This window comes from Micropterus dolomieu, linkage group LG08 (assembly GCF_021292245.1).
Source record: "Micropterus dolomieu isolate WLL.071019.BEF.003 ecotype Adirondacks linkage group LG08, ASM2129224v1, whole genome shotgun sequence".
Lineage (NCBI taxonomy): Eukaryota > Metazoa > Chordata > Actinopteri > Centrarchiformes > Centrarchidae > Micropterus > Micropterus dolomieu.
In genome coordinates, this window is record NC_060157.1 from 19,863,964 (window position 1) to 19,891,488 (window position 27,525).

General features: G+C 42.5%; 1 protein-coding gene across 7 annotated transcripts in view; it reads left to right on the top strand.

The window, feature by feature from the left end:
- The window catches only part of rerea (arginine-glutamic acid dipeptide (RE) repeats a), a 125,426-nt gene that overhangs the window by 85,981 nt on the left and 11,920 nt on the right, over window positions 1–27,525 (top strand). For 5 of the 7 annotated variants that reach the window (XM_046055687.1, XM_046055688.1, XM_046055689.1 and 2 more), the window contains 8 exons: window positions 903–1,008; window positions 2,477–2,573; window positions 4,184–4,288; window positions 9,685–9,733; window positions 10,352–10,476; window positions 11,613–11,712; window positions 12,475–12,573; window positions 20,716–20,796. In XM_046055687.1, coding sequence (XP_045911643.1) covers window positions 903–1,008; window positions 2,477–2,573; window positions 4,184–4,288; window positions 9,685–9,733; window positions 10,352–10,476; window positions 11,613–11,712; window positions 12,475–12,573; window positions 20,716–20,796 — 762 coding nt within the window. Of the gene's footprint in view, window positions 1–902; window positions 1,009–2,476; window positions 2,574–4,183; window positions 4,289–6,583; window positions 6,875–9,684; window positions 9,734–10,351; window positions 10,477–11,612; window positions 11,713–12,474; window positions 12,574–20,715; window positions 20,797–27,525 lie in introns of those variants that run through there. The other 2 variants (XM_046055692.1, XM_046055691.1) reach the window with 2 other exon arrangements.

The window sequence follows — 27,525 nt, forward strand, 5'->3', positions numbered from 1 at the left end:
GTCCTCCCCCCCCCCCCCCCCCCCCCCCCATATGCTCATTTCTCCTTCACTCCACGGTTTGGTGTCAGCGGCGGTGCAGGTGTCTCCCTCGGTTAGTGCAGTGTAGCCGAGTACCTAATAAAGATGGCTTGGGCCAATAGGATTGTGTCGCAGTCCAGCACCCAGCCCAACAGTCTCTCTAATGTTCTTTCAAACCACTGTGACCGTCAGTTGGGTTTATGTGAAGGCACAATAAATATTTTATAACATGAAATGAAAACAGTATTTTGCCCTTTTCATCCTTCACCTCAACGCTGGCCTCAGTTTCTACCATTTTATTCCAGCCCCACCCCCCTCTCCCTTGTCTTCCCTCTCTGTTTTTTCATAGACTGGCCCTGAAAAACCCCTCTTCTCACCTCAGTGCCGCCACCTGCTGGACATGTAAGGGAGTACAAGCCTTTGCTGTCTTGCACTTTATCAAAAGGCCAGTGGGTGGCAGCACTTAAAGTTTCCAAAGCATGGTAAATGGATGCAGTACCTGTTCATAAATGTATGTTAAAATCATTTGAGTATTGTCTTTAAGTGAAGACAGACCTGAAGGCACAGGATTGATTTGTAGGAGGCAGAGACTGAACATTCATCCACCCCCCTCATGGTTCTTCTTCTCTCCACACTTCCTCCAGCAGCGGCCATCCAACTGTTTACTTTATTAAGGCTCTAAATGCTCTGCAATCCCTTTTTAATTGACTTGGTCTCTCTGCGTGCTTTTTGGCATCAGCCTGTGTGAGTCATAAACAGTGTGTCTGCACAGTTTGCCAAGAGGCCAGTTTGTGACGTCGTAATCAAACAAAATGATGTCTGTTCATCTTCTTTTTTTTTTTTTTCTGTCTCCTGCTCACTCGCTCTGTCTCTCTGTGTTGCAGAGTAAACGGGACCATCTGCTGATGAATGTGAAATGGTACTACCGCCAGTCAGAGGTGCCCGACTCTGTCTATCAGCACCTGGTGCAGGATCGCAACAATGAGAATGGTGAGACTGCCTTGTGTTCATTGAAACACCATCCCCACATGTGCGCACATACAGTACACACACAGAAAGTAAATACGCTTACTTGCTGTGTGACACAACACACACACACACACACACCCCCCTGCTTCAACTCCCCAGACTGTTGGGGGATATAAGAGCTAGCTGTGAATTAAATTTCAAACAGAAACCAGACAACAGTGTCCCAGGCAGATAAACCAATCCCGTGGCTCCATGCTGTTCCCCGTGTAACACTCCTTCGGGCTAGACACACTCCTTCAGGCTAGACAGCAGCACTGTCAAGTGTTAATAACCCGCAGTGTCATGTGGCCCTTGAGCACACACACACTCAACACCGTCAGTGCCAGTGGACTCATCACGCTCTTGACACATACCCATCCACGGGAACATGAGCACTGTCGCTGTTTTTTAGCAACTGAATATCAAATCCTGACGACAAAAATGAAATGCCGTGGAGAAAAATCTGATTTAACAGTGACTTAGTTATTATAGTTTGAGCCACATACTGTATTGTTTTTTAATCATTAAATTAAGAAATGTCTTTTTGATTTTAAATAAATTCTCAACCCTTATTTGAGCTTACCTAAAATATTGTCCTAAAACTGTTACTGTACAGATACATGCAGTTTCATTTATATTTAGTTTTGTTTAAAGGTATAGATTGTTAGGTGGATTGCTCTTGCTTCCATTCCAACTCAGTTTTGAGAACGAGGAGCAGTACCTGTTGACATATCCTGTTAGTAGTTCTAATTAGCTAATGTTCCCCTTCATGGCTGAGCTTGTCTCAGTTTGCCTCACAGAATACAGTCAACTCAACAATATACTGTGTAAAAACCGCCTTGTAACCAGAAAATACATGCATATGCAGTCACAGTTATAAACCAGTTGTGTCATGCTGTTTTCGCTTTCTACAATAATCCAAGTGTCACTTGTGTCAGAGGTGAGGCTTTAGTTTGGATATGTCATTCAGGTTATCAACAAAACACTTGGTGTGCTGTCCCTCCAGAACCAGCCTCAGTGCGGCGCTCCGCTATCTGCAGTCTGTCCTTGCAGCAGGGACTCAGGATTATTAGAATTGATGTCACAAGGCCGAAGCGCAGTGGCCACAGCACGCCACAACTCGGGTCATTTGTCAACCAGTGCCGGCTCGTCTCGGTGCTGCTGATGCATCTTAACCCCCGCCAGGGTCATTTCACTTGAGAACTGAACATTATGTCCTCTCCTCAGGGGACAGCACCTTATTGATTTTATTGAATCATGTGGCATAATATTGACCTCTGCAGAGGTACGTGTTACTTTGGGTGTACGCAGAACTGTGCTCATGATTTTATTAGTGAGTTCAAATACCCACGCTACTTTAGCTCTGTTCCCTTTTTGTCATAGATGAATGAGCTTGGTTCTCTTTCTCATATATATATGTGTGTGTAAAATTGTGTTTTTCTCCTTCCAGACTCTGGCCGGGATCTGGTTATCACAGACCCAGTGGTGAGGAGTCGAGAACTCTTCATCTCTGACTACGTGGACACTTATCATGCTGCTGCTCTCAGGTAAACAAACATTAACACACACACACACACAGAGAAACTGGGAGCAGTATTGTCTTAGCTGTGGTGGAAGAAATGAAGGTGCACTCTGAAGGAGCACGCACAGGTTTCTCTAACACTTAATGTCCAACCCTAAAGGTCCAGTAACATTGTGGCTGATGCATTTGCAATGCTTTCATTTATAGGACAGTACCCCTGTTAGAGCACCAAGTTTTAATTTGTGGTATTTTGTTGCATTTGCCTGTTCACAGTTGTGGCCTATTTTTCAAGGGAAAACTAAATGGTGATGAAACTTTTAGTATTGAGGTTTGAATTTGCTGTCAGGTGGAAAATCGGTGAAAGTAATAATAATTGGCTTACTTTTAAACATTGTAAGATAAGAGTATATTTATAATAATATTGTTCTGGTGCTATTGTACCAACAATTAATGCTTCAAGCAAAATACTATGACAATATCTGTGTTTTAATGGATTCTGAACAGTGGCAATATGATAATAGTACTGCATTACTGCTGTGTTTCTATCGGCTCTCGATGAATCTGCTCTAAAAGAAACATTTTCTATTGCATTTATGCAACATTCACAAGTTAAAATAACATACAGTGCTTTACCGCTGTGAGCAGGTGCTGTAGAAATAGACCAGATGTGGAAAGATGGGAAGCCACAACTGAGAAACGTCCCATGCTGTCCTACATTAAAACACTGATTGAAATGGCTGTGCGTCAACCCCCACACCTGTCAGAACATGAGCCTCTAGTGTGAAACTGATGGCACTCGCTCTATCTAGGCTTAATATCAGGAGAAAGAAATACAGGCGTAATTATTTTCTAGGTCTGAAAATTGGATATTCTGTGTTCATTCTGTGTTACTGCCTCTCTCTTCATCCATTCCTGTCCGACCACGTCTCCCCCTTTTCTTTAACCAAAAACATGTGTGAGCAGCACAGCGGCAGGCAGCCAAAGCCGCATCTCACAGAAACCACTGATTTCAGGGCAAATTAGCCGCAACTTCTCCAGCACAGAGCGGCCTTTGAATTGAGTTATTCTCCAGGCTTTTAGATAAACGGGAGGGAATTCCAGTGGGATGCTGTAATGCCGCAGCTCTCCAAAGACAGCTCTCCTTAGCGCCCTTTAATCTTTTCGGTGGGAGGAAGATACTGTTCCTCCGCAAAGCAGCGCAGCTCCATATGCCTGTGATATCTGTTATTTTGATACAGCCAGACACCAGGGTGCTGGAAACAGGAAATGTTACCAAGATGTGGTCAGAGCCTCGGCCCATTCTGCTCTTTGGGGGGGTAACCGTGTCGGGAGGGAGACACACAGGATAAATTCCTGTCCAGATCTCTGCGGCGTACGTCTACCACAACTCAGCAGCGGCAGACGAGGCAGGGCTGACATGTGAAGCTGGTGTTTAGGGGTTCAGTAGCCAGAGCCTGGTGTCTCACCGCGAAGTTAGCAGGCTCTGACAGGCACTAGATACCTGCTGCTGTATTTGTCACCTCCAATAGATGAACACTCCAAGAGTTTCTAATTAGGGCTACATCTGCTCCTGCTAGGGCATCACTTTGTCATGTATTGTTTTTTTTCTAATATAGCCTGCCTTCTCTCTCACAGGGGGAAATGCAACATTTCCCATTTCTCCGACATTTTTGCTGCCAGGGAGTTCAAAGCCCGCATCGACTCCTTCTTCTATATCCTCGGATATAACCCAGAAACCAGGTGAGGAGCTTTCTGTCCAGTCTATTCCAGTAATACAACATCAATCTTAATCTTCCCACAGGCCAGAAATTCAAAGGGGTCAACTCTCCTCTAAACTGATCAACAAACGATTCTTTTCTTGATTAATCCATACACTTTTTTGTCTATATAATGTCAGACAATTGTGAAAAATGCCAATCACAAGTACAAAGTGATGTCTTCAAAATTGCAATTTTAGACTGCAATGGTCCGAAAAACCAAAAATATTCTGTTTACTATCACATGAGACCAAGAAAGACAAGCAAGCATGTATGACTGTATGGTCAAGGACCTGATTCATATTTTATATTGATTAATTTATTTTATGATATGCGTTACAGCAAAAGGTATTTCCAGCAATCGGCTAGGCTAAAAACAAAGCTTACCCACCGATTGCCGACCAAATTTTGGCCTTTGTTGTGGCTCAAAAACAGTCATCCATAGAAAGCTTTGGTCTCATCTTGAACATGAGCATCAGCAGATTAATTCCTTACCCCCCATATGTTATGATCCACCAAAATTAGGCCCGATGGAAGATCCCCATTTTTGTTATCTTCGCCCCCATCTTGACTGCAAATAGCCTATGTAGGTACCAGATATGCTCGGCCTGGTAGATCTGCTTCAGGTCCTGCATTTACAGATGACTTAACACATTATGATTGGCTGTGTGTTCGCGCAACAGACTACAAAATGTATCCAAATATATAGTGTGTGTGTGTGTGTGTCTGAACTTTCTGAGACACAAAATGTTTTTGTATTTAATGCTGTGCTGTGCATAAATGTCTTGCTGCAGTTTGGGACTAATATTTATTAAAGCAAATGTCAATCTGTTGGTTTTTTTTTTACATCTATAAAACAGATATTTTGTAGATATTTGTATAAATGTATTAGTCTGCAGCGTGAACACATAGCATCTGTACACTTCCCGCGTAGAGCCTATCATAATGTGTTGCGTCATCTGTAAGTGTAGGAACCATCGACCTAGCAGATCAGGTACCTACACTGGGACACACCTGCTGAGATCTGCACTCTGAGTGTTACTTGTATTTTTAAATCAATAATTATTCAAAGGATTATCATAATAGAATAATCAGACATTTTCATTTTCTGTGGCTTCATCGACAAATTTTTTCCGCTATAAATTTATATAATAAAGTTCATAGGTTGAATTGAATAATTTTTTAGTCATTTGTTATAAGCTGGGCATTATGCTGATACAATGCAATTAAAATGATATTAAACAAGATGGCAGGGTTTTTATTAAGTTATATCACAACAGTTACCATATAACACATCCCTAGTAGGATTAAATATTGTTGTAGATATCAAGGTATTGAGTGCAAAATATTGTGATTGTGCTTTTTCCAGTATAACCCAGCAACAGCATGAATACTATTAAAATGTATGAATTTTGTAGAACTTTTTCTCACTTTCATTACACATGAGCACTCTGCTTTTTTTGGATTTGGGTACATCTGATGTTGCTTTCTGCGCATTACTGCTGTCAATGTTATCAGTGCACAAAGACCTGTCCTAATGTTGTGTAATTGTGGAGAATGAGCCCGTGAAACCCCCCCAGGGCTTTATAATTTGTTTGTCAAACAAATGTCAAGCTTTTCTTACTCATGTTTTTTTGTAAAAAAAATTAAGAGAGGAAAATCTACCTGAAGTTTCATCAGTGGTATTTTAAGTCACGTGTTTGATCAGGATGAAAAACCTTTTTCTCAGGCATGAAAAATAAAATGAGTAATGGCTGTATTCTTTTACGCTTCTTCAGATAGTAACACTAAATTGTCTGTTATGTCTGCTCAGCTGGCCACACAGTGCAATGGTCAAATAGCCTTTGTGATAAGTGTCATGAACTCTGAAGACCTGAACAAAGCCTGTGGTTCAACAGAAAAGACTTAAATATCTTTGTTTAAATGCAGTAAGGTAGATAACCTTTTAAAATGTTAAACTTTGATTGGTAGTCTCGTGACGAGCTGTAGAATTCGTGTAGGTGCTCGAGCAAAGTCCTGGAACCTCCATTGTTATCATCCACTGCTGGTGTTTGGTGTGTCTCACGTGTTGCAGTGACAGCTGTCCTTGTTATTGGCACCGAGGGTTGCCAGTTGAGAGCCCCCTCCTCCTGGGCCCTGTTCAGCCTCGCGCTCCCTCCCTCCTCTGCTCCACTCGTTTGGTATTCTGAGCGGGGCGCCTGCAGCCTTGCAATTTCACTCTTGTTTATTATGGCGCAGACATACGGGGAGAGATGAATTCCGTATCCTGCATGCGTGTCTGCCTGCCTCTGTGTGTGTCTGTGCGTGTGTGCGCTTGTGTGAGGTCGCAGCACATGCTCAGTAGTGTCTACAGAGCGGCGAGCCGAGCTTGCGACGCTGTACGTGCAGGCTGAGGTCACAGCACAAGCTCAGTGAATACCTCTCCGGAGCGAATGCGTGGTTCTCCATTTTGAGCACCTAGAAATAGGTGGGAGAGGGGAGTTAATACCAACGAGCATTACACACACAGTGTCATCACCCAACCTTAGGGCTCGATGTCAGAAATGGACGATTTGTTCAGTCCCAGGAGGTAGGTTTGTGATCATATTCTCGTGCTTTCTCGTGCTGTCGATGCTTGCTGCGCGAGCGTTGGTCTCGTCTTATTTTCGCGAGTCGCATTCCAGCTGTCTGACAAAAGCGTGTGGTGTTCGCAGGCTGTCCGCATCACTGTCATTATGTTTACCGGCTGTGTTTGTGTGTCGGGGAGCACGGACGCCGAGTGTGCGCACTGTGTCAGTAGCAGGAGAACTGAAATGCTGTTGAACATGAAGGCTGTCTCTGCAGATCACATACCGTTAACTTTACGCCTCTGCGCTGCCATAATGGAAATACCGCTGGATCACACCTTTATTAATGTGTCACCATCAGATATCCCATTATGCATAGTGTTTGTGATGCATCTGCGAGTATTCGTCTGATAAACGTGCAAACCTGCATGCTTACATGACTGTTATAAGACCCGGAGAGGCTACGGTGGCTCCATTTTGCAGCTCCTGTTTACAATCGGGATGACATGGCGTATGGAGCGATGCCGGGATGCACACAAAGCTCAGCAGGCTCCGCCACAACCTGAAACCCAGGTGTCATGCGCGCACGCTGCCTGTCGTGGTACTTAAATACCGTGAAGTTTGGTTTATTTTGCTACGCTGCAATTATGTCAGTGTGCCACAGGCTCGCGCTGTGATTGGCTGAAATTGATGGAGGGGGGCGGGGTTGTCCTTGATTGCACACACTGGCAAAGTTGACCAGACTGTCACGTTGTTGTTTGGGTTTAATAAGTAAGCCTGTAATTATTTGACGAGATTGTGCGCTAATGCTGAGTTAGATATGAATTGTTGTGCATAACAACTGGCCATATATTACATTGTTTATTGTTCTAAGCAACATGCTTTGTGCAGCTTATTAGAGAAAAACATTATGACAAAAAGTCAGTATTGTAACTAATAACTTTAAGATCCTGCTGGATGTATGCCTTGTTGGTATTAAGAGCCAGAACATTAAAAGACTAGATTGTGAGGGTTTTTTAGTCTACAAGAAATAAAAACGAACTATGAACACGGGCATTTTGTTCGATATATTACATATCCTAACGTTATCACCCCCTTATAAGTACTTTGCTTGTTCAGTAGGCTGTCTGTTCAAGTATACCTGCAGTCTTTATGGAAACTCCTGAGAGCTTCCTGCTGCGATACATCTGCGTTCTGCCTCCTCTCTCAGGACCTGTGCAGCATTCCGTCTGAATGTCTGCTCTCAGGGATTTGCCTAGAGTAAAACACGACAGTCTTCAGACGCTGTTCTTATTCTGGTGCATGGGGTCCTCATTTGTCATCCTTACAGCTTCCTGCCAGACGTACAGCAGACCTGGCCGACTGCACATTGTCAGGAACGCGTTTGCAGAACTTTGTCTCAGCAGGAACACAGACCAGATTCACGTTCACTCACAGTATTCAACATTTTCTTAGTTTATCCCTTGCAAACATTCATCTCTTAAAACTAGCAATGTAGATAAAAAGTAGATTTGTATGTAAGTATGTACTATGAGATATTCTGTAAAAAAAAAAAAAGCAGGTTGATGTATTTCTTTGTTTCATGCTTCATCTCTAATAACTCCAAATAGTTATCAGGGAGCTCTATGCTACTCACTTGTAATAACTATTTCAAAACTTTCAGTCAAGTAATGGCTCAAGAAACATGAACATTCAAACGTTGTGAAAGCGTTATGAAACCTTGAACATCTTATCTGAAGTGCTAATGATGCAAGACACTACCATTTTTTTTCATTATCAGCCCTATTCATCGCTTTAGGGCCGGTGTTTATCTGCTGGGAATGTTTGCAGCGAAATGAAATGAAGTATTTCAACATGTTCTGGAGCAGCAGACTGCCCTGGCAGGCCTGGGGTCCTTTACTGCAGCTGAAACTCACTTTTTGGCCTATGCTGACATCGTCTGTGCCAGTGCTTCTGTCAGCCATAGTTCATAACAGTATGGATTACTCTCTCCTGTCTGAGAGGAGGTGGAGGAGGAGGTCTGTTAAAGGAGGGGGGCAAATATAAACCCGTCATAGGGTTTTGTGGTCGGAGGACTGTAAAGAGACCAGAGGGCTGTGGCCTCTCGGGTTTCCGCCAGGTCTCCATGATGGAGTGCGAGCTTCTCCGGGTGCAAATCACGCTGACAGATTCTGGGCCGCTCCACGCTCGGCAGTATGAAAATCGCTGCTGTTACCTAGGCAACGGAGGGAAAGGCTTTTCAAAAGGAACATCTTGTCATTTTCTTTAATCCGCTGCAGCTGGAGGTTCAGAAAACACTATTATTAAATTGCAGTTGCTATGGCTACCAACATTTGTACCAGCAGCCGTTTCAGAGGCTCTCGCCCTGCATATCCAGTGCCAGCTCCCCCACCTCCGTCCCTCCTCCTCCTCCATTTAGGGGGATTCTGTTTTATTGCTGCATCCACAATATCAAGCCTGCAAATGTGCTCTGCTCAGCTAGCTGTGCAGGAGCAGTCGACCAGGAATATTCTCCTAAAGTCTTCATTTGCTTTTCAGAATAAAACACTATGTGTTTTTCTCACATGTGACTTGCCTGGAAAGATTTCCACTGTAAAAAGTAGAGCCCTTGTCACTTGGCATTGTATTTGATCTTGTCCGGGTTGTGAATTGATAGTTTTCTTTCTTCCCTGCCTTTAAGCTTCAGTTAGTTATTATACCCAGTTGTGACATTGTAGTTTGTGCAGTTGTTGCCGATTCAACAGGCGCAATGCCGACAGATTTCTTTCAGCTCACATTGAAATGTTGCCAAGTAAATATTTAGTTTCAATCTGCCTTCTTTGTCTTTTCTCAGGCGATTAAACAGCACACAAGGGGAAATCCGAGTGGGACCCAGTCACCAAGTAAGTCGTTGTAGAACACACATCAGCCAGCAGTTTTCTTCAGATTTCTCTAGTGTGTGTGTTTTTACACAATGGAAACAGCTTGCATGCATCTTCATAACAAAATGATCTTTGATGTGTGGATTTCATTAGTAATTTTATCAGAAGGTGAAGACCGTGTGGAATCACGATCTTTTAAGCGTGCTGCGCAGTTTGCATAGATGTTTGCATTACATTTGCATGATAATTCACAGTAATATTTGCATCTGGCAGCCTGAGCTGTTATTAAACTGTGCTGTAACGTTCTATACAAACTTGCTTGTGTTTAAATATATCAGTAAGTTATTTGTAATATGTTACCTCCAAATTAGGGAGGATCTCTATATGCCCCATCTTTAAAAAAACAAAAACAAAACACTCAGTGTCTTGAGACGGCCTTGTTTATCTGACCTGCTGCAAGGACATAAAAGTCATCTGAGTACTGTGTTGTGTTAAGCTATTGAATCATTGCGACTGTAACACCACCCAGCCACCCAGTGAAAAGTTGATGACAGGGGATTGAAAGCTAATATTTTCTTCAAGCATGCTATTTGTAGTGTGACACCATCTGTCTCTCTCCTTCTCCCTGGAACTAATTAGGCCAAGCTCCCAGAGCTACAGCCTTTCCCCTCTCCTGGTGGCCAGGCTGTGACCGAGAATGAGGAGCTGGTCTGGATGCCGGGGGTTAATGACTGTGATCTTCTCATGTACCTCAGAGCCGCAAGGTGAGCCCTGAGAAACGCAAGAATTCAGACTGGGCAGGGCTGCTAGTTCAAGGAAAGACTTATCACCAATAGTTGTTTCAAAAATACGTAGCCTCAAACGTTCCCTTTGCAGTGAAAGGGATACGTGTTAACAGGGTCTGTTTGTTATGTTGTAGTAAGGGGCCATCGTGTAATTAATCACATCTGTCACTGTGACAGACGGTGTTGTACAAATTCTGTCAAAGTCTGTATTTATCCGCACTTATTTATTTTAATGCTTACCAGTTATATATAGACCTATACTGCATTTCTGTGTATATAGTGCATCATAATCTGCTTAATGTCAAAGCATTTTTTCCTGCTGGAACGAGCGTGTATACAAGGAAGATCAAATGTGTCTTTTTTGCTGTCAGTAAAATATCGATTTATTGAGTAGTACAGATGGTTAAATATGCCTCTTGTATGATACATTTATGAGGAATAAGATTTAATTAAAAAGACGCAGGACTCGAGCCAAAGGTGATGTCATCAAATGCTTTGTGTTGTCCAAAACTCGAAATTGTTAAATTTACTGTAATGTAAGACTTGGAAGAGCAGCAGGTTTAGAATCTGGAAGCATCAAATATTTTGCAGTTTTACTTAAAGAAATTATGATTATCAAAATAGTTGCTAGTTCATTTTCTGTCCAGTGATCATTTAATAGACTGATGTTGTAGCTCTACTCTATACATTAGCAAGCTAGCTAGTTTATGGACAGATTTCTTGGCTTGCTTTCCCTAAACCTACGCTACAGATTGTTGGTTAGTCTGTCGGTTAGTACCCTTGTTTAAATCTAGTGCCGTCTTTTTACAACCGGTTTAATTTTATAAAGTTATGCGAGTAGCCATTTTGCAGTACCTGCATTGATGTTTTTTCATCTGTGTACATGAAATGCCATTTGTAATTACCTGTCAACACTTTTAAAGTTTGCTAAATGCAGGGGAAATGTGTTAAGGTGACCCCAACTAATGGTCATTTGTTGTCATCTCTACTAAGCCTGTGAGACATGATTTAAAAAAAAGACCTACATGGACAGAAAAGTCATGATATTTTAACAGCTCTGTAACTAGGTGCCTTTGGCCGATGTAATGTCGATTTCATGTGTGTTGTGTACACAGGAGCATGGCTGCTTTTGCAGGGATGTGTGACGGAGGCTCAACAGAAGACGGGTGTCTAGCAGCCTCACGAGATGACACTACATTAAACGCACTTAACACTGTAAGTAGCCATGCAACAAGTCTAACACTAGAAATCAAGGGTACATGATAGGGAAAGAAACACCAATCCATTGAAGTTTCACAATAAAATGTTATGTTTGAATTGCAGGGATGCCACTGTTATTATAGCTGTGATGCAGCTCCACAGTAATGGGCAATGATAAGGCCCCTGAGCCAGTAGAGTAGCCCCCTGTGGTAAACCCAGCCTCAGAGGCTTTCAATACATTAGGCATAATAAGAGATTTGTCCGTCACATTGACAATGAATACTGAGGAATCAAGCACAAGAAAGAGATTAGAATCATCATAAACAGGGCATTTATATTCCGACTCTATAAACTGGGAAATTAACATAGCGGGCAGGTCATTGTCTCTCGACCTTCTTCTCTATTTGCAATTCTAATGAGCAATGCTTGTTTATTCTCATAGGAAGAGCTTCAGCGTTGCCTGTTTCAGCCAATTGAATGTGACACAAGCTTAAAGCTGCACAGCAATTGCCTTTGTCAGTGGGTTGTTTATTTCCAGGCTGGTTCTTGGATCTTTGCTCGTCATTCCCTCTGATGCTCTAAGATCTCTTGTTAAAGGCTGCATGTTAACTAACTGCAACCCTTTGTAATACAACTCGGCTCAATTAAGTGTGTCAGTACAGCTCCAAAATGCCCTCATGTGTCACTATAAATAAAGTTTAGCTAATGTTGTTTTTTGATATATCTGTTGTTTTATAATAAGAATTATAACCTGGTATGTTTTGTGATTTTTCTCAGCTTCACGAGAGCAGCTATGATGCAGGAAAAGCTCTCCAGCGTCTGGTGAAGAAGCCTGTACCCAAACTGATAGAGAAGTGCTGGTCTGAGGATGAAGTGGTAAGAAAACTGTGCATTTAATTTGGAAATGTATTGACAAAGATATTTTGCTTTAAGTTGGCATACACAACAAATTGGTATTCTGTTTGTATATGTTTCTTGGCATTTCTTGAACGGTACCTGCTGTCTCTCAGAGCATGGTTTGTGTCTTTAGAGGGAGCTGTTGAGAAAGAGTTAAAACAAGGCTCTTGGCCCAGCCTCACTAGACATCAGTAAAAACACTCGTCAGTTTCCAGCTCCTCCAAGGCCCAAGAGCAGCTGCATCCTGTTTATCACCCACAGAATAAATCTTTAGCGTGGAAGTCTGGAAAGAGAAGAAGATTGAGGGCTGGTAATGTTAGCCTCCATTTGAATTTAGATGTGAATTTCACCACAGCTGTTGAAGGGCTGGAATCAGAAAATGGCAGCCCTTCTCTCTGATCAAACACCACATCGTGAACGGGTAGGAGGGGAATGAAAGTGCTGGATAACACCGTGTCAAAACGACTGAGAGCTTCATCTTTGGCCTTGATGCTTTATGACACTGCACTTCATGTTTGTGTACCCACTCCCTTTTATAGATAACACTACTGACTGATCTGACTGTAGATCTTAGAAAAACAAAACACAAGGCTCCACCAATAAAATCCTTCTGTGTTAGTCTTTCCTCCTCCTGGGTGAGTCATCCTTTTTCACTTTGATATTGTTTGGTTATGCCTGAAGCTTGGCAGTCTGCTGTTGAGCCTTGAATCCAGCAGCTCGGACCCACTGGAAGCGAATGGGTTGATTTGTCTTGTAATTGAACATGATGGGCGCATTTGAATAAAGCCAGCGCCCACAGCAGGACCACACCGAATCACAACAAATTAAGTCAGCCATCCTTTTGTGGACTAGTTATGAGTTTGCCTGTATTTACGCCTGCTTGCTGGCGCCAAGCTAAACTGCTGTGCGAAGATGATCAGAGTCGGGGACGGGCCTGTTGATGGCAGGCTTTATTGCCACACTCCACCGCAGCAGGTCTACCACAGACCACTTTTCAAAGAAGCACAGCGGGGGCTTGATAGTAGAAGCTGTAAATAACCCTATTCAGACGATAAAGTGATCACTTCAGTAAGTCACTTTTGGCTTTTTTTTGAATCTGAGAAAATTAACATTACAGTGTTATTTATATGTAATAACAGACACTAATATATTCTCGGAATCTTTAATTATTATTGAACTCGCAGACAGAGGCTAGAAAAAATGTTATCTGTCTTTGTTGTGGCAAGTGTCTGAAATCAGCAGGATCTTTAAGTCCAAAGTCAATATGTGGAAGTTTTAAAAATTCGATAACGTTATATTGGCCAACAGTAATGTTTAACAGAAACGCATATCATAATCAAACTGTCTTGATGCAGGTCCCTTATATTAGTTCTAGACATTGTAAAATAAACTTGAGATTACTTTTTCTAAATGACCTCAAACCTAGTTTGACACTTTCATTCTATAAATTTCTTGTTACTTAACGGCCGACATTTACACCAGTATGAAATATCTGCACTAAGCTAATTGGCCAGGCCAAATTATTGGTCTAGCTGTATTACATTACTGCAGAATTACATGTAAATCACCAAATTGACGTTAAATGCAATGACCTGACTTCCGCTGTTATATGACATCAGATACAACACATGCTATACGCTATGTGATCATATTAGTACAATAAAATTCCTCTGAAAGGCGATAACGTTGAATTACTGCTCTGCCCTGGAGCCCATTTAATTTATTCTGTAACCTGGGTCATGGCAACTTCATCCACACTTTCACAGAGACGTTTTATCGTATTCAGACAGCATTATGTAACTGAAGCGGGGGAGCTGTCAGAGAGTCCAGTACATGGTGTTAGCTGTGTCATTTGCCCGGTGTGTTTTGTATCTGCGGGTGTGGGTGGTCAGAAGGCCTATTGTGTTCCACCTGCCCAGCCCTGGAGGAGCAGCGCCTTCACTCTGGACAACCAAGGACACAGCGCCCAGTGATTTGATCACCAGTTGTGCCTTTTCAGCCCTGCAGCCTTGAGGGACAGGTGTAAATGTAGCTCCAGCCTTGACGCACTCACAGAAATCAGCACTGGTGCTCTTCATTTATTTATCACCCCTTGCTTGGCCTCTCTTCTTCCTCGTCTTCTCCCGCTTCCATCTCTCCCCCTCCAGGACTGGCTTCATTATCTCTGCCTTCTCTTTTTTTTTTTTTTTATACCCGCCCCTGCATTCTTTTAGAGATGTGAAGAAAAGTGACAGCGGGGGCAAATAGAATGACAGAACCAGCCTGTCTGCAGGGTCACTTGTCACCCCAACCCCCCCTTGACTTCTCTTGCCACCTCACTTCTCTGAGGCTGCAGCTGCTACTATACAGCAACAGTCCTGGACCTTATCTCAGCTCTGTAACTCTAGCAAAATATTTATAATTTCTCCCCACACACTCTTTCACAGAAAGATAAGACCCCTGCCGTGATAATTTGTAAGCAATTTCATTACAGCTGTGGAGGAAGTGACAGTGTTTGTTTCAATTTTATTTCACTTCAGTAAGATTTGTTACAGTCAACCCCCAAGCAGTCTTTCACTGTGAGATTATTAGTGCAACACCTTGATGTGCATTTATTGTATCAGCAAGGTGATTACTGTAGAGTACACCAAATCTTAAATGTTTTAAAATCTATTAAATATAAAACTATAAATATTTGACCAGAAACAGCTACTGCGTAGTCTTTGTAGCTGCTGAGAGTAGAGCAGTGTTTGATTTAAGGGAAAGTGAAATCTGTTATTATGGGTGGGTGAAACATTTCAGACAGTCAGACGTGGAATAGTCCTCTGCTTTTTCTAAAGTCTAACAGAGGCAGGCAATCCTGCTACACCCCTTCTTTATGTGTGTTTTTTATCAGAAGCCAAATCAATGCTCCCTGCCCACACAGAACTCTATTTCCATCCTTTTGATTATGCGATAGTCTCGACGGCAAAAACAAGCTCTTTTAAAAACCAGGAACAAAAAAGCACTTCAAGTGAAATGCATACAGGTTGTTTCTTTTTGTTGCCGTTAAACGTTTCTCCACTGATGCCGCATTACAAAATGGCATCACTGAATAGTTCTCCAATCTAAACAACCACTTGTTGTAACTGACAGGATGTGATTACCAACAGTGGGAACGACTTCTGCTTTTCAGATCAGAAGAACCCTGTGACGGATTGTTACTGACTGACCAGTTTTTGGTGACTGAATCTTGGGCCGTAGCTGGTCACTGCTGTAACTTTTTGGGCACATACGGACACATGTTTGTGATTAAAATGCTTGCACACATTCCATGCTATGAAATGAAGTTGTCTCAAAGATTGTAGAAGTGGTAAATCCACTTTCATAAGTTTATACTGATGATGTGGTTATTTAGTAGTTGTACAGACATCATTGGAAAACCTAGACTACAATATCTTATTGATAAGCAGGATTATGATTTATGAAATTATACACAGTATCTCCCACCCATCAAAGTCCAACCATGTCCAGCTAGCCTTCCTCCCCCCACCCTAAAATAATCTTCAAAATAATAATTCTGATAAGTGATAAATGTTTTGAGTTCATTATGTTGCTAAACTATGATAAAATCTAAAATTAAAATATATGAACACAAATATGTTTAAATATAAATGCTATTCTTATACAACAAATACCTTTTATCTAGTATCGCTGTTCTAAAGGATATAAAATTAATTGATTTTATTCTAAGAGTATTTATTTACATAAACTGTGTGTCAGTATAATCCAAAGTAAAGTCAATATTACATCATTAAGTTGCTTCCTGTGCACCTGCCCTACCTGCAGCCTTGGCCAAGATCATCAAAGGATTCTTGCACTCTCAAACTTGATGAAGTGAAGTCATCTCTTCATGTGACGCAGCCGTCACTCCTGATTGTAGCTAAGTGGTGCTAATAATGCATCGGCCAACAGGAGGTGCCATAGAAACGATCAGACACAGCAGCAGTCGTGCTGTGTGTCGCCATGTCAGAGACGGAGAGGCTGATCTGTGACTGCTGTGGGGCGGCAGGTCTGTTCCTCAGCCAGCTGCGCTGTGCCGCGGCTTATCTCCGGCTGTGTCTTTAGCTGATGGATGACTGGAGCAGGCCGCCGTCAGCACTGAGGTGGGAGGGGAGGGAAGGAAGACGAGTGAGAGGCCCCCCAGTGGTTGAACACGGGCCTACAGACCTGAGACGCACTGTCCAACCAGAACCCCTCAGGCGGTTAAAACACAACACACCGCCCTGCATCCCCTGCTGCAGGCTGTATATTATTTGAAAGTCAGAGTGGAACCTCGTCTGCAGAGGGAGTTCTCTTTGGTCCAGCGAAGATTTAGTGTCAACAGTGCATTTTATCACCATTATGGTACAGTGCCAGCAATGCTTTTTAGGGTTGTTTGGTAACTGAATAGCAAGCAGGATGGGTGTGCGCTGGAATTTCCTGTCACCTTTTGTGTCAGTGCGGCCAGAGGAAGCAGAGGATTTTACTTTGCCTGCTGAACATTGGCAGAATATCTCCTTGTTTATTATTGGGTAAATATAAAAACAGGACTTTTGGGTAAAAAGTTTTTAGCTTCTGAAATGTATTTTCTGGGCTTTAGTCTTTTTAGGAAGGGTTTCTATTCACATGGTATATCTCCTTTTAATATCTACATGCATTTTAGCATATCTAAACATAGACTTTTATCTTTGTGTATCATGTCAATGCAAAAAGGATGTGGTAGTCTAGAGTCTGTCGATGCGGTCTCCCCCTCTCTTCTTCAAGTATGTTGTGATTTCCTCTCAGCACACCGTGGCCAATCTTATTACTAGCTGATATTTCATATCAGACAGCAGTAGTTTTACCCTTTGGTTTTGGCTCGCTGGCTGACTGTCCTCGGCCCTCTGGGTTTATAAACAGCAGGCTTTGAAAGGTCAGCTTTTAACAACGAGTCAAGTGTAATGACTCCATATTGAGTGAGAGTTGCTTTGTTTGCTGCTGGATGTTCTTGCGTCAGTGTGTTCATGGAATGACATTTAGCGCGAGTTATGTTCCGTGTGTGAGCCTGCGCTCTTGTTTGTCATCTTGATACCGTCTTTGTGCATATGTCCGCATTATCTAACCAGTTTTACAACTCCCAACAATCGACTGGCAGGCAGGAAGTGCGCACACACAACAATGGCCTATTGAATCATTTTTTTTCGTCCTCCTCCTCTTTTACACGTCTCCTCTCCAGCCTCACAATAGTGCTCTGTTAGCCTCGGAGGGGAAACTTTGGGCGGGTGAAAAGCGCCAGCTCTCTGGAACACGCTCAGAGAGAGAAGCCTGTTGTTTCTGCACAGCGGATGGCCATTTGGTAGTTCTTCCACCCAGCCCCTCACCCCTCCCCTCGCTCTCTCGCTCGCTCTGGCTCTCTCGGCCCCTCCTCTTGCCGCTGTGTTGCCTAGCAACGGAGGGCTGGAGCAATCGGAGCAGGGGCAGAGCGATTCAGGGAGCAGATTGGCGGATGATTTATTAGCTGGGCTGGAGAGCAGTGAGCCCAGGCAGCTGAAATGGAGCCTTAAACTGGAGCCGACATGCAGAGGGGGAGGAGGGAGCCAGCGAGAGAAAGAAAACGGGAGGGAGGGGGTGGAGAGGGAGCATGCACACAGCTCCTCTATGGAGACAGACCGACAGCCTGACTGTGTGAATAGTGCAGTTGGGGAACATAATTAAGGTGACATAATTAGGACAGACAGGCAGGCTGCATGGGCAGGTCCAGTTGTTGACTAGTCTTACCATCACTGCCTGGCAGGAAATCCCTCCTCCTGTATCAGTGGTGGAATGAATAACCAAACTTCGGTCAGCAGAATCCCTCTCACCTGAAGACCTACCTCTTCATAGAGTACTTACCCACCTAATATGCTCATTCTTGCTCTCCCTATCTCAAACCTTACTCCTGCTAAAGACATGATCATCACTGATATTTATCCTTACTTATCTTCAAGACTGACTCTGCTTCGCCGTTATTCAAATATTTGTACATCCTTGGGAATTTTCTGCACTTTTTTTGGTGCAACATTTGTGGAGCTCATATTTCAAATGAATATTTCCCTAGTTATGTCATCGCCTGTCAAACAAGCCCTGTAATATTGAGTCTTTGATTCTCTGCAGTGGCGTTCCACTGGTTATACGTGGCTCTGTGGAAGTTTGACTGACAGTCCAAATGGTAATCAGCTCTTAACCCCTCAAGTGGTTGGAGATGGGTGTCGGATGCGGGGGAGCGCTTGTGTTGGAGACGGCTCCATCTACTGGCTAATCAACTGCTACACCTTCAGTCTGATTAATGCAAATGAACTGCTGCCTCATGCCATGGATGGGACAGGCTTTTTTGTTGTTCAGCTGTTATTTTTTTCGCATCTAGCTTTTGATCAGGCCTTTTCTGTTGATTTATTTACACTGGTTTAACCTACACTTTTATACTTTTATGTTCCTCACAGTTACACAGTTAAACTCTAAAACTTGAGACTTTTGTTTGCATAATGAAGATAAATACAGTAATTCAGTCCTTTTGTTGAGATCTGACTCTCGCTTGTAATTTTTCCTCCTGAAGGAGAAAGTTGTGCTTCGCAGTTGGCTGTGTTACTTCTGTAAAATTGGCTTTTGTTATTCACTGAAGCTGGGTATGTAAACAATCTGTGGTTACATAATGCACTGTACATGGCATGGAAAATGAACCCCCGATGCTCAGGAGAGACTCCATGTCTGGTTTTGCTTCTCACTTGTCTCCTTCCACCATGTCCAAGACCTTTCTACACACAAATTGTATCAGCTTGCCTCTCCTCTCAGGCTGGCAGCTAGTTGAATTTGTGCCTCTGTGTGCGTGCTCACACCAAGCTCTGCATTTAAACGACTGCCATAGATTTCTATTTCAATGAGGCTGGCAGCTTCGGTTTAGTTTTAATAACAAGCGGGGGCCTGGCTTTTCCTGTGTGAGGGCAGAGGCTCGGGCAGTGAAGACTTGAACAGGCTGAAATGAGCGCTGTGCCAGACACTAACATGAAGCACGGAACTCCACTCCGGGTTTTCCAGCCTGCTGCGAACCAGAGGCTCTCTTGCAGAAAGATCACATGTAAAGCCTTCCCCTTTGTAGTGGAAGAGCAGAGAGTGACAAGCTATTTCTTGCTTGTAAAAAAAAATAAAAGGGGGGAAAAGAAAAAGCAGTGTACCTTCGGAGATATTGTGGATTTGCCCCCTGATTTTTTCCTGTACCTGTGGCTGGACGTAGAGATTTGTGCCGTGCTCCCTGAGGACTTTTCCCCTGCTTTTTGCCGGAGTTACTTGGTGGAAACGGTTGGCTGAGATCACTGAGGAACGAGGCTCGCCTCTGGAATAAGAAAGTAAATCTGCTGGTTGTCTGCTTCGCTGGTTATGAATGTTTTCAGCCGTCGCTTTTTATGGCTCACAGTCTATGGCTCTTAAAGGAGAAGACGTATAGTTAGGTTGTTCAGCTTTTTGGTATTTATCCGCTTCTGATGTTGTTTTTGTGCTCAGTGAGGTGAGGTGGTATGTCCACTCTCAGTTTTCATGTCAGATTAAGTCCGATGTTATGAAGTAGCAATTTCTGTCATCATGCCGTTCATCTCCTCTCGTTCATGTGAGGGTATATTTGTCAATTTTACAATTTTAGATGTTTTCTATGCTTTTAAAATTGCTAAAATGTACAGACAAAAATAAAAAGTCCACCGTGCACTGTGAGGCATTTTCTCGCTTTTCAGCTCTCAAGTTTAAACTTTTCACTTGTGTGATTAACAACATGCTCACTAGGTATACTACTGTATGTGTTTTTATATGAATTATATTTTTCAAACTGTATTTTCTCTGCACATGAAAAGACGAGCTTAATCTTGGTGTCTCTCCCTGCCTTACTTATCAGTTCCTCTCTGGTTTTGCCCTGACATGGCTGTGTTTTCTCCGGAGTTTTAAACAGCTCCCGAGGTTTCTAGATGCACATTAAACCTCTGCGACCACAGACTAGTGAAATGAAAACAATGTTTTTTGTCATGGTGCGAGCCAGCAACTTTATGTGGTCCCAGTTTAGCTGACTTCACAGATACTAACTGGTCTCTTTTTTTCTCTCTCTTCCTCTGTGAAAAATTGCAGAAGCGCTTTATTAAAGGGCTGAGACAGTTCGGCAAAAACTTCTTCAGGATCCGGAAAGAGCTGCTACCCAACAAAGAAACGGTAAGATTATTTGTTTCTTTCTATACTGTTAAACTGCGTGTGTGTCATTTGTTTTACAGTACTGAACATGAAAATGAGGTACATGTGGTTTTCTCACTAACGGAAAGCTTGAGCAGTAAAACATTTTTAGTGTTATGTTATGAGCATGGCTGATTTTTAACTAGAGGCCTTATTGATAAGAAGTAAGTGCTGCCTGCCAACAACTGTGCTGAATTATTGTCAGATCTCCCTTCTGGCTGTCTTGTTATACCTGAGAAGAGAAAAGGCTAAATTTACTTTACAAACAGCAACCGAAACCTTACAAGCGACACGCTGAACATTCATTAGCACCCTCTGTTAGAAAGTAGTAAACAAGTTGTGCAGATGTGATGTGAGCCACTGTGTTTATAGCGCATCTCAGGTCTGGAGAGCAGCCTGATTTATCTCATGTTTGTGCTAAAGTGTTACAGCAGCTCTTGAGTTTTTGTTCTTGTTTTTTTTAAATATTTTTACCAACTTTCAGAGTAGTTGACTCTAAAGTGCAAACATAATGGCTTCCACAAGGATGAAAAAGCAGGTTACGATGGGAGCCTTTTATATAAACATGAAATCTCTGATAGTTGTGCTTTTAAAGGAAACAAAATGATATTTATTGTTTGATAGTGGCAAATTTAAATTGAATTATAGACAGAAGATGCATATTAAATTACTGCACCAGCCAGTCAGTTAGTTTTTTATCATACAAATTACAGATACATTCGCATAAGTAAAGTTTTTAAGCAATGTAAAATCAGCTTTTTTATGTGTGGGTTTTATTTCAACTGATCATAGCTGGAAATACAGGCTCCCTTGTTTGCTAACATTACTGGTGTCAACAAACCTTTACCAGCAACAGAAAATATTAAGAACTTAGATTTTGTTGCTATTAAGTTTAAATTTGGAAGTGAAAGCAGGTTCCAGATTTGTGCTTTGAATTTGGCTCATTCTTCTGTTTACATTTGGAGCACAGATTATTGTGCTTTTAACTATTTTGAGGATGAAATTATGACGTTGTTCTTCTTTCTTGGTAGTTTTAAGCTTTGTCAGTCACCTACAAAAGCATTTGATTACAGTAGAGGAAGATATTTAATATGTGTCCTGCTTTAAGGAACCGTTGTAATTGTGTTGATGTACACGAGCAGAAGGAAGTTCCTCTTGCCAGAGTTTCCCTCCTCTGTGTGCGTTAGTGTGCGCACGCGTCAACATGTTAATCATCACTGAACAACTGTGTTACTTATTTCATGGTACAGGTAGGGCACATCCAGGCCTAACAATGATTAACAGTTAACCTTATTAAATGTGATCGTTATGCTGAAAACAAAACATGGCTACCACATTCACTTTGTGTTTGTTGTACCTCTTTAAGCTGACCTGCAGCATTTTACTATTCTCTGTCTCGTATATCTGCACAAGCAAAACCCTTAAGATTATCCTGACTATAATTGGCAATAAAAGGAACACGCTGTACATGTTGCTTCAGAGTCCTCCCCACCTTTGGGTTGGCTGTTAAATTATTCTTGAATATGCATTTTGATTCATAAAGCAGTGCAGACCTTGCTGTTTCAGTGAGGCTGCTCCTGCTGGAAGTGTGCCGATGCAGCGCTGACACAGACATCAAAGGAAAATCAGAGCTGTTTGTCATACTTCTCGCCACTTCATTTCCTTGTCTGCTCTGAGCTAAGGATATGTCAGCCCTGCTTCTCAAACACCCCATGTAATATTTTTACTCAAGAACTCTTTTCGAGTCGCCTCATTTGTGCTACATTTTTTTTAATTCCTCAAAACCAATTTGAACCTCTTGAATAAGAGATTAAAGTGTATGAATACAGTTTCCTCACAGAGGTTTCTTCAATTATTTTTACTGGTTTTGAAATATAGGACAAGTCCAGTTGATTGGCTATAAAGCAGGCATTAATGTAATTCAACCTGGAGGGGGAGTCTACTTGGCAGGAGAGGTAATAGACCTCCTCCAGGATCTAGGCCTGCCACCACCACAGAGCAGAGACAGATTCATTTTCCCCCATCAAATGGAAAATAAACTGCGCTTTAAACATATGAAAAGAGGAGAAAATGACTTGGAGAGCAAGGGGAGGGTAGCACTGGCCAGAGGAGAAGGGGTAAGGTGGGGCGTTAGCTCAGTATAGACACTGAAAAGCACAAGGGGGGGGGTGTACTCTTTGCTTATGATTGAACTTGCTTTTGTGTTGTAAGACTGATCTGGGCGAGTGGCAGTCAATACCCCAAGGAAAGCTCCATTTATTTTCTACCTGCTCACTCTCAAATCCTATCCGTGGTACATGAGCACAACAAGATCTCAAGATATTTTAGGTCTGTGGAAAAGACAAAGATTTTCCCATATGTTCCTGTATCTCCGGTCACAGGCACATATTTATTTTATTCCACTTGGATGGCAAGCCATCAAAAAACAAAAATGTGGCAGAAATGAAGGTGTTCCTGCCCTAAGTCCTGGCCGGGCCACAGTTGCTGAGCTGGACTACAGAGCAAAAAGCCCTTGGGCTGATTTCCAGAGGTCCGGTACAGTGCGTCTGCCCCTCACTGTTCCTCCCGCTAGCCCCTATTAGCTGCTCTGCCACTGAAGCGCCAGCGGGCTCAAACAGCCAGTGCCAAGGGTAAGCACCCAGCGCTGGGTAAACACACCAGGCCTGACTAGCACTCAGGAATGCTTTATATAAAGTCACATAAAGGCCCAGAAGGGGAAGTGGGTGTGTCGTCTGACCGTCTGAAACTGGCTTTGCTGCCACCATTTCCTTCACTCCAGAGAGGACGTCATGGAACATGAGCTTGCTGCATCCAGTGTTTAAGCAGCTAAATATGCTGAAATGGCAGATCACAGATAACTGCGCTTGATATTTTCATAAAAATGTGGTTTTAGGGGATAAAAGCAGACATTGTGTTTGCTGAACATATTTGTATCAGCTACGGCTCTTATTTGCTGTTTGGTACAGTTGAAAGTTGTATCAAGTTAGAGCACTCAGAGCACAAGTTTTGGCTCATTTCCATATATGAAAAGGTACAGCAGTTGACTTACAAATGAAATGTTAAGATATGAATGTGCAAATAGGAACAAGCGTAAACGACAAACATAACTGGACTTGTACTGTATTAGGGTCAAGGCTATTTTCACTTTGCCGGTTTTACTGTGGTGAAGGCACAGAGTAAAATATCACTGAGTGAAAAACCTTGCAAAATCAACTCACGCCTGAAACGGTATTCAGTACAGCTTGTCTTGGTGTCCTATGAGAGACATTATAAACTGCATGAAAATAAAATAATTTATTTACTATATACACTCATATCATTGTGTTTTGTATTTATAGATCCTAAAAATGTTTCGTAATAGAAGACAGAGCAACCATAATCTAATAAACTCAAAGAAGCACCATAAAATAATTTACAAGAATAGAACAAAAGCTTGGAATATTTGTGTGTGTTTAGCAGTTCAGTTTTCCCTCGAGGCTCCATTCCTACATCGTGTTGTTTATTCTGTAGAGACTGCTGGCCTTTGCTCTATGTTTAAATATTAAAAGTTCAGGTAGCAACAGTGATTTTAAATTTTTTTTTTTTTTTTAAATATATCTAATTGTAATATTTGTGTCTTGATTTAGTAAGCTTTTATGATTTGAGTTTATTGTTAGCTTTTGATTGTGGTGGGTGACGGAACAGCACGGCACGAAAGTCACTGTGACTTTAGAGAAGGATATAAATTTTCAGGACATATGGGTGACCTGAACTTATTTCTGATTTTGCCTTGTTTGTGGCGGCATGTAGATCAACCAGGAGGTGATGTGCTGAGAGATTCTTGCAGCATCTTGTTCTCTCGGAGAAAAGAGAGCACACACCCCACCCCCACAGGCCCTGTCATTTGCAGGATGGCCAACAGGAGAACAGTGTTCTCAACACAACCTCACAGCAGATGTTTGCCCTGGTACAATCTGTACAAACGTCAAATTGAATTCATTGCCATGTCCTTAGCTCAGCAGCCAGAACCTTGGGGATGACTGTGATTATAAATACTTTGGTTCAAACACTAATTAAACCAGCTACAAACTACAGGGGCCTGGTCCAGTTGGCAGCAGCTGTCAGTAGTGTGACAGAACAGCTTTAGTGTTTGGTAAATGATATAACTTGTTTAGGCAGTGAAATCGCCGTTGGCTGATAGAAGCTCAACCAGCATATATTGATGTTCTTTCAGCCGACCACAGGCAATTTAGCTCAACCGAGTACAGGCAAAATCTTTTTTTCAGCTTTGTAGATTGAGCGCGGAGAGCCGGAGCTCCCTGTGTAATTGAGTGCTTTGGTAGGCTTCATGTTGTGGTTTTTCTGGGGGGGGGACTAGCTTATCAGCAGAACACGCAGGATCGACCCTCCAGCAAAAAGGCACTGTTGCCATCCAATCTGCTTTCATTGGCAAAAGCGCTTACAACAGGAAAAAACACGAGTGCTGATTCTTCAGCATGTACATCCCTGACCTGTGAAAGCAGAGCTATTCTCCAGCAGAAAGACACGGCGGGGAATGGCTGTCTATTTAACCGCCTTTCACATACACTCTGCTCCACCAGGCAAGGTCCTTTCACCATTCAGTCGTTGCTGTCCGCCGCTGGGCTTCGAAGCGCTGGTGCTGGAGGTCTATTTTGGAGTCTACTATGTGGCTTGATACCTTGAATATTTCACCCTGGGATTTTATTTCACAAAAAACTCCAAGGTGAAATGTGCAGCTTTGGCAAAAAGATTAATTAAAAAGATGAATTGTAGTAGTAGTATTATTATTATTATTATAGAAACTACCAGTTGAGAAAATCAAAGAGAAAAAGAGGACACAACCATAGCAGATTTTATTTCACCTGGTACCTTGTCATGTTGCAGGATTGTTTTTATATTGCATATATGCATATTTATTGGGAATTTGTTTGTAAATCCATAACCAGTTTCTGGTGTGAAACTAACTTCCTGCATATTAAGTGACAAGTTCATAGGGAACTGACGTTTTAGAGCATCATTTTTATGTCATCTGTATCCTTTAAAGATTACAGATACTTAGGAGGAATGCTGTTAAAAGATTCAAGATAAATAAACATACATTTGTTTCACGTTAAATGGCCCTGTAGGCGAGACGAGGATGCTTCTGACCTACTTAGCCACATAAGCATTTACAAATTCACCCCCTACAGTTACAGCCGGTGCGAGGATGATAGAAAAGTCAAGCACCACTCACTGAAACGATACACTGTACAACCTGCCACGGCCGATGAAGAATACCAAGTCCAGGGGTCGGGCACATACATAATTAAACCCTGGTTTGATTTAGCGCAGAGAAATGCATCCCCCTCACTGAAATGAATCAGGAACAATCCTCCCTCCAACAGCTGCAGACTGGGGAGGAAGCAAGCAGGAGGAGCACAGGTTCATTCTGCACTAATGGATGTTTACACAACTCACTATCTGCCACCAGAACCCAGAAATCACATGCTCCTTGCACACTCTCCTCTCACAGCAGTGGCTAAACTGCCTTAAGTTTTTAGCTTAGATTTGTATTTGCTGAGAGATTTTTTTTTTTTTTTTTTTTTTTTTTTTTTTAGGAACGTTTGTGGTTGGATTGTTCATTGTTATCCTCTGCTGGCCCTTTATTCCTCCCTCTCGGCTCACCCTCAGGCCTCCCCCTCCTCAGCTCTCCCCTGTTCTCTCCTCCTTCCCCGTGCTCTTGCCAGTAACGGCCTTAACCGTTTGGCTCCATGTCAAAGCAGGGGCCTTTTGTGGCTCTGTCACAAATCTGCCAGGAAAAACAGAAACCATCTGTTCAGGCCTGGGCCTGAGAGGCGATGAGGGTGTAAATACATGAGTTTAGCCCTCGCCCTCAGACCTGCCCGCGCACACAGGACCACCAAGCCCAGTGGAGGATCCTGCACTCCCACTCAGCCACAACTTGCACTCCCACCAGCAATTATACTGTAGTCTACAGTGGTTTACCTTATTCGGTCTAAATCTTACAAACAGGAACATAAGCAGTTTAAACAGTGAGTACAAAACTAAATACGACTATATCAGAAATTATTTTTTGAATTAGAGCATTTTACTGTATCACCTGTTGGCTTCAATTACAAAAACAAGTGTGCTTTCCCTTTAAAGAAATCTTATTGTATTTGAATGAGGTTAAAATACTGGATATAAACAGAGTTGGGGGGGGGGGTGGGGTCTTGTACTATTTTTCAGCTATTTCAATGAATCTATGCTAAATACAGTAAATTCAGAGAGTACAAATCTTCATATGATGGATGACAATCTTGCCACATTTCTCAGCGATGGTTGAGTGTGAGGAGAACATTGCCGTACATAATCTTGAACTCCACATCCATTTCACACATAGATGCTTGTATGTGGACGACCATTTTAAGTGGCAAAAACTGGAATGGAAGCCCTGAGTGTCGTGATAGGAGGGTAAGCCCTTTCCTTGTCGGATAATCCAGCAGCCAGAAAGCTCCTGCAGATGGAAGCAGTCTAAAAGGCCTTATAATACCGAGCTTATGTTGTCACTATCTCATGTTCTGCGGAGCGGCAGCACACTCTGTACTGCTCTGCAGTGATTTAGTGGACTGGGGAGGGAAATTATGTTGCAGAGGCCAGAGCCAGTCTAGATTTCTATTCAAGTATTTCCACAAATTCAAACTGGACACCGGTGGACTGCTTTAGGCACAG